This window comes from Micromesistius poutassou (genome assembly GCF_964030765.1).
Source record: "Micromesistius poutassou genome assembly, chromosome: 16".
Classification (NCBI taxonomy): Eukaryota; Metazoa; Chordata; class Actinopteri; order Gadiformes; family Gadidae; genus Micromesistius; species Micromesistius poutassou.
Window position 1 is genome coordinate 12,252,149 of NC_140286.1, and position 7,500 is coordinate 12,259,648.

The 7,500-nt window shown below is 46.4% G+C and overlaps 1 protein-coding gene across 1 annotated transcript in view; it reads left to right on the forward strand.

The window, feature by feature from the left end:
* tnr (tenascin R (restrictin, janusin)) overlaps positions 1–7,500 on the forward strand; it is a gene marked incomplete at both ends in the record, with an annotated part of 50,110 nt that overhangs the window by 21,600 nt on the left and 21,010 nt on the right. Inside the window, 3 exons of the mRNA XM_084481517.1 lie at positions 484–627; positions 4,588–4,707; positions 6,253–6,396. Of these exons, the coding sequence (XP_084337643.1) occupies positions 484–627; positions 4,588–4,707; positions 6,253–6,396 (408 nt within the window). The remainder of the gene's footprint in view (positions 1–483; positions 628–4,587; positions 4,708–6,252; positions 6,397–7,500) is intronic.

Sequence of the window (7,500 nt, forward strand, 5' to 3'; positions counted from 1 at the left end):
AGTCGGCTCGAGGTAGGACGCACGCGACGCTCACCAGCGACGCCTGAAAACCATTGCAGTGCATTAGTTTGATTTTTTTTTATGTACGTAAAGTGTTAAAATGGTTTTGAGTGGGTGAGGCCCACAGCGTGGACATTGGCAGTAGGAGGGGAATAATGCATTTGTGTAATCATGACTATAACCATGACATCACCCTCTGTTAGTTTTGAACCGTGGGCCATATTTAATAAAGTAGTCAGAGCTTCATAACAAACAGCTGCAGTTTCAACTGTATCCTGTATTCTGTGAAATACACAACACAACACACCATTAGCAACATCATCTACGCCGCATACTGCAAACTCCTACCAAACACACTTTCACACACACATTGTACACAGACACCTCGAAACACGGCAAAGTCAGCGAAAACAAATGCGTCCAGTGTTTTACGGCCGATTCCGGCACGATTCACGTCATTAACTCCCGCCGTTCCCTACGCAGGCCGGGTGGACAGCCTGGTCATCGACAGCGACGTCACCAACTACACCCTGTCCAGTCTGTTCCCCGCCACCGAGTACGAGATCAGCCTCACCGCCGTGATGGGCAGCCAGGAGAGCAAAGCGGCCAGCACTGCCGTCTTCACAGGTGAGGAGACACGCTGAGGGACCACGGCACTGGGAAGCCCCTTTGCCCGCCGGACACAGAAACACTAGCATCCGCCACTCGCTGTCTTCTGTGGGAAGGGTCGCGAGTCGGCATTTGTGATTTGTGATCGGCAGCCGTGGAAACGGTGATTGACGCCCCGGTTGGACTTGCCCGTTTTCACCTGTTTTCAGGCTCAGCGCGTTGTCGTGCGTTTAAGGATTTCCGAATTTGACGCGGAAATAGAGAGAAACAAGGATTCTGTTCCCAGAAGCGAGTTTGAAAGACAGACCGAATATGTGACAGATATAAAATGGAAGTTACACTTTTACCGGCTCCATGCTGATTTCTAGTGTGTACTGACCCTGTTAAGTCGTGAAGTCGAATGTGACACAGAACAAAACAAAAGGGCATCCTCATCTACTGGTGTCGGGAGAGGAGTCAGTCGCCTGTTCTTAGCAAGTTTCCAGCATTTAAAACACAGCATACAAGTTCTAATTGTGGTGGGAGGGGGATGTAGCTCTTAGAAAAGAATAAAATACAATACAATACAATAAAACAAACCTTGCTCATAGAGAGATTGAAGTAGAAAACACAAGCGTGGTAATTCTCAAAACACATCCACAACACATGGTGATGCAGTGCAACTATTAAATGTCCAAAGATTTCATTTTAAGACGATGGCATTTTTAAAGAACGTGTCTGATGGCTTACCCACCACAAGTATAAGCACAGGTCGCAGAGATGCCGTGCTTGCTGTGTGTCACGGCAGATGGAAACAATTTGCTTCTTCAACCAACAATCCCTCGCCAATAGATTGTTGTCTCACAGCCCTTCACCTCTGAAGCACACACTCGCACACAAACGCACACAAACGCACACACACACACACACACACACACACACACACACACACACACACACACACACACAAACACGTCTGCGCCAACACACACACACAAAGTACACACATAGTTGTGCACTAAGGTTAACAAAGTTAACACATTTCCAATGTAAATAACATTTCCAAGAGAGGCTTATTAGGCCTTTTCTAAACTCCCTCACACTCTAATTTTCTAGAAACAAATTTTCTCTGAACACGTATCCAGCATATATGTACTCATGCTGTATATGAATATGTATATGCCCGTGCTCGTGTTTATAGAGTGTCTATGTGCGCATGTTATTGAGAAAGAACAAAAGGGACAAAGAGAGAAATAGAATGGAAGAATGTTAAGCATGGCGAAGGTTGGCTTGCATGCCAATGTCAATATCTCCCTCTCGCTCTCTCTCTCTATTTTTTTTTCTTGCCTGCCATGCGTTCTTATTAAGCCACTTTCTATGGCAGAATCATTGCGTTAACAATGAAGCATAGCCAATGGTGCTGTTAACAGCTAAATAGAACGTTGCTCTATCGTCAGGCTCATATTAGAAAGGGGGAAAATAACAGTTTCTGGCAACGCATAATGCTCTAGTCGTCAGGGACATGCAAATGCCGCATACAAAATATAGTTTTAGACACCATTAGATTGCACATTGCTTCAGTGTCGAGTGGGTTGGATTCTTCCTGAAGCATCTGGAAGGGCTGGAATAGAGTCCAACAGGTCGTCGATTTTTTGAAACGATTGGTAGGAGATTGTCTAACGGGGTGGGAGGTCAGGGTGCAATGAAATAGGTCTCACTGTGTTCTTCCGATAAAAGGACAAAGCTGTGGAGAGACTCTTGTCTTCAAAATAGCAAACTTATCCTTGAACAGCAAAGAGAAAGTCAACAAAGGATTCAGTACGAGAACATTAAAAAAAAGAGCTAGAAATGTGAAGAAAGACAGGAGACAACGCGTCAAGGCACATTCAACCATTTCCAAACCAAACTTTTATGTTGTTCATGGGAATGGGACGGTGGGCTCGCACTGGGCGTGTTCCGAGGCACGTTCAAAGAGCTAACAGCATCGCTCATTAAAAATAGATCTGGATCATGTGAGCGCTGTGCTGCGAGATTCAGAGTGGGCGAAAGAAAGGAAACACAGGCCTTGTTATTTGTCCCTGCTTTTGTCATGTTGATGGTGTTTATGGTTAATAGGCGTTATTGAAAGGCCATCACATGGCCACAAACGGGACACAAACAGCAAAATACGGAGTGATGGCACAGAGTGATGGAGAGAGTAAGAAAGACAGAGAGCTAGAGAGAAAAAAGTAACTGATTTTGGACTACAGACTTCAAGGGTCAAAGGTCACATTTACCGGGAAGTCAAAGCAAGACAGGATGAAGAATAATAATAAATAAAAATAATAATAATAAAAGAAAGGGACCAAACAGGATCGTTTTCGAGGTAGCGAGTGAACAAAGTGCAAGCGAGACAGACCCAAACCAACAATCACCGGAGGAAAAAACAAAACAGGAGACAGGAAGCTGGGAGAAGGAGCCGTGCAGTCGGAGGGATCTCTCTGTTGGCAGACAGAAGCAGGGCTTGTTAGGTTGACCTTCCTCTGCTGCCCCACAGACTGACGCACAAAAGCCTCCATTTTGGTAACACAAGAACACCCCTTACACTACACACACATTTTATATTCAGGAAGATGCACGCATACACTGTACACACACTGTACACACACACACACGCACACACACACACACACACACACACACAACACACAACTTAAATGCATAGACACAGTGCCCACACACACACACACACTATACACTGTACACAAACACAAACTCACTCACTTTTGTGTGTACACATTAACGCGACAACACACACACACACACAAAACCACACACACACAGACTGCATAGATACAAACAGATCCAATGATCAATCCAATGCTGTTGTTGTTTTAACCTGCCTAGCATGTACTGTAGGTAATTAAACAGGCACTATTGACTTTAATGAGTGGGCTGGGGAGGACAGACCCTAGAAAAAAGACAGAATGTGTCGATAAAATAGGTGAAATACAGAGCAGCGAGTTCTGTTGTTTTGGCGGTTGGAATAATTGGCAGGAAATAACAAGAGGTGCACGGACTAATTGCTACAGGGACCGCCTGTTGAATCTTCAAAGCATTTCTCTCCTGAGCACGAATGCTGCACTTGTTTTTGGTGAAAACATCTTTCCAACCTTTAACTGTACACTGTTACACTTAAACATATTGTTCAGCTGTTCCCACCTAAAACACTCAGATGGCCAACATTCTGACTACACTTCCTTAAGGGAATATTCATTCACACATTCAAATGACATCATCTTCAAATAATCAACACATCGAGAAATCAAAATCCTATCAGGGTTTTTCTCCACTCTGCGGTCCTCAACTCAATTTCTCAGCACAAAAACATTGACTCATATGTGATTTGTATGCATAATATGATACCATGATGCCTACACAAATACCCTTGCTTGTTCGGTGTTTTTCAATCTTTTTACCGACCCTTCTCCTCGATCCTTGATGCTAATTAAATTAGCTCGGCCAGCCTCCACGTAATTCAATTCAAACATGCACCAAGAGAAATAATTATTCTAATAATAACTTATTTGTCATAAAACAAATTATTCTAATCAAATTTGTTCTACCGGCACAGTGATAAGATTGACTCAAACTAACCAATGTGTGCTAATTAGAGGACTCTTTACTTTCTTTTCTGCATCTGATGAGCGCGAGGTGGGCGTGGGGGGGGGGGGGGGGGGGTGATGGTAACGATAATCACCTTGTCCTCCAGCTCATGTGTTGGAATCCTTCTCCTTCTCTTCTTATTTTTCCTCTTCTCCTTCTTCTTCTTCCTCTCCTTCTCATTCTTCTTCTTCTTCTTCTTCTTCTTCTTCTTCTTCTTCTTCTTCTTCTTCTTCTTCTTCTGTCCATCTATTTGGTCAGCGAGCACATGTCTTCTGATGACTCACTCCAGCCTCTGCCTACCTCAGACGGCGGTGATTGATCCGTTCCCGTCTCTCCTCTCCTCTCCTCTCCTAGCGATGGACATGCCCGCGGAGCTGACAGCCCTCAACATTACGCCTCAAGGAGCCCTCCTGCGGTGGAATCCGCCCGCGTCCGACGTTGACAACTACGTCCTCACCCTCACCCACAGCCAGGGTAAAAACACTCTCCCCCCCCCCCCCCCCCCCCGTCGTCGTCCCTACCCCGCTGTCCCCTCCGAGCCCCCGAGTACGCGGCCGGTTAGTCGCTCTTAGGTTCGATACTCGACCATGCGTGGAGCCGGAGAGAGCGTGACCAAAAAAAAAATCCATTGAATGCACAAATGTGTTTGTGGGTAATATACATCAGGACAGTTGAAGTAGAGTACCCGACGGCTGAGTGGCTTGCAGCCAAAGCCAGGCCAGGCCGTGATAAATGACCTAGCCTGCCCTGCATTAGCTACTGGGCTGCAATATGAAGGCACAAAAAAAATAAGTTTCAGATGCGTTTAGTGTTGCATCATAAAAGCACCTGGAGCGGCCTGTTGTTTGACAATATGGAAGTATTTATGGATCCAGCCACACGGTCAAAGCCATTTTGTGTTTTCCATCACCCTCCGCCGATGCTGGTCTGTTGATGGATGGATGAAGATGGATGCCAGGTCGACCTAGTTGAAGGAAGAAGTGCCTGTGCTAGATACGGTTTCACACACATGAATCAAACATGCTTCTAGAGAACTGAATTAGTTACATGACTTATATGTTTACTAAAGTGTCCATAGCCGGCATTCACCTCCCTAATATCGTCCTCATATCGCAAAATAAAAATCCCATCTTCCCCCGGAATGACCCGGAAACGTTGCATTGGGCCGCGACTCCTCTCCTTGTGGTGTACGCATTCACCGAGTGACTAAACTGACAGCTCGACTCAGTCAATCTGTCTATTTACAGACCCTCCCCCTGAAGGCAATGTTTGCAGATGTCAGTCAATATCCCCGTCCCTCCGAGCCGCACAGCCAAGTGTTGGCCAGTTGGCTTCTGACCAGGCCATGTCTTCATCATAGTTTATCATCTCTCCATGCTCAGCTTCCTTATCCATCTGCCTTGTGTTTTAGTGGGGAAGTCTATTTTGGAAGAAGAGGACGAGAGGGTCTAAGTGGTCATTGGGGGAGGGGCGCGGGGGTCGTCTGTGTTGTGTGTGTGTTTTCTAAGGAGGGGTCACTTAGAAAAGGAAGTAAATTCATATATCATTATATTTATTGATATTACTAACCTTGTGTTTCTGGTTCCTATGACTACTCTGCGCTCCCTTCAACGGTGCCTTTGAAACTAGGCTGTGCAGCTCTGTCACACGTTTCTTTCAAGTTCCAAACTCCGACGCATGCTTTGATGCGTCCTCCGCCTCGCTTTGTAAATGGCTTTGGATTAAAGCGCAGCCTGCTGACTGACTGAATGTATGTCATGCAGGGAGCGCCCCCGGTTGCTCAGCGGGTAGAGCTCACCGGGTAGAGCGCGTACGCATTAAGACGCAGTCCCGAACGCAGCGGCCCGGGTTCGATACCTGCCCGTGGCCCTTTGCCTCCCCTCTATCTCCCATACCTTCCTGTCCAGCTCACTCTATAATAAAGCATAAAAATGTTCAAATAAATCATAAAAAATAAAATGATGTCCTGTGGAAAGAGAGTGAGAGACCCGTGCTGTGTGTCTGTGTGTCCGTCCCCAGTGACCACGGACACCTTCCTGGTGGAGAGAAACAGGCAGGACCACCAGCTGTCCAGCCTGCGGCCCAGCACCACCTACTCCGTGGCCCTCTACGCCACCAAGGGCCCGCTCACCAGCGGCACCGTCATCACCAACTTCCAGACACGTAAGCTGTGGGATTCTGAGCGTTGTCATGGCATTATATACAGTATACAGTCGGCAGTTAAGAATTCAGGTTTCATCTTTTTCACTTTTTTTTTTACGTTTAACATTTCAAGATATGTTTTTTTTTTTTTTTTTTTTTTTTTTATCTGCAAACTTTGCGGTTCGTAAACTCTGATGACCGAAACTGATGACGTTCAATAGACGAAGACTCTATCCTCTAGACTGTTGAGTCACAGCAGGGCAACAGCTGATACAACACTCACATCATACCAGGAGATCTGGGAGCTGAACTCCATGCCCTGCTAAAGGACATAATTGTCAGTCTTGAAAGGCCGCTGTCCTGCTGGGTGGGACCCGAGTACTCTCCATGTCCTGCATGATGAAGAGCCTTTATCCATAGGGGATATAGGGAAATAACAAGGAAGGTTTGCACGGAGTGCCCACGTTTGTGTGTGTGTGTGTGTGTGTTGTTTGATTATGTTGGAACATTTGTGCATGTGTACGTGTGCATGCTCTTGCATGTGTGTGTATGTGTGTGTGTGTGTGTGTGTGTGTGTTTGGTTTGTTTGTGTTTGAACATTTGTGTGTGTGTGCGTAGGCGTGTGCATGCGTACGTGCGCGTGCTCTTTCATGTGTGTTTGTGCCTGTGTGTTCTTCTACTCTCGCTCAACCGAGGCTGTGTTAACTTTACTGTGAGTTCTAACGAGACGTGTCGGGTCGGCAGAACTTAAGTGTTTGTGTGTCTCTCCCGGGAGCAGGATGAGGCGACATAGTTACCTGCCTTTCTCTTCGGCAGAGCGAACCGAGGCAAAACACCACCCAACTCCTACGCCAGTGTTGCGTAATTGTAGGGTGGGGGTGGGGGGGGGGGGCAGACAAAAACGAAAATACAAAAAACCCCGGGGCCACCCGATTTTCCTCCTCTATTTAACAATGCCTAACGCTGGGCTGATGCCACTTCACAGGTAAACACACATCCCGCGCCGGCTTGTGTGTAGGCCGTTGTGTTGGAAGCAGATGTTGTTGGGATGTTCAGAGGCTGGCCGTTCGCTGACATGCGCAGGCTCACTCTGTTCTTTTTATACTGGAAAAAAACACTAAATAT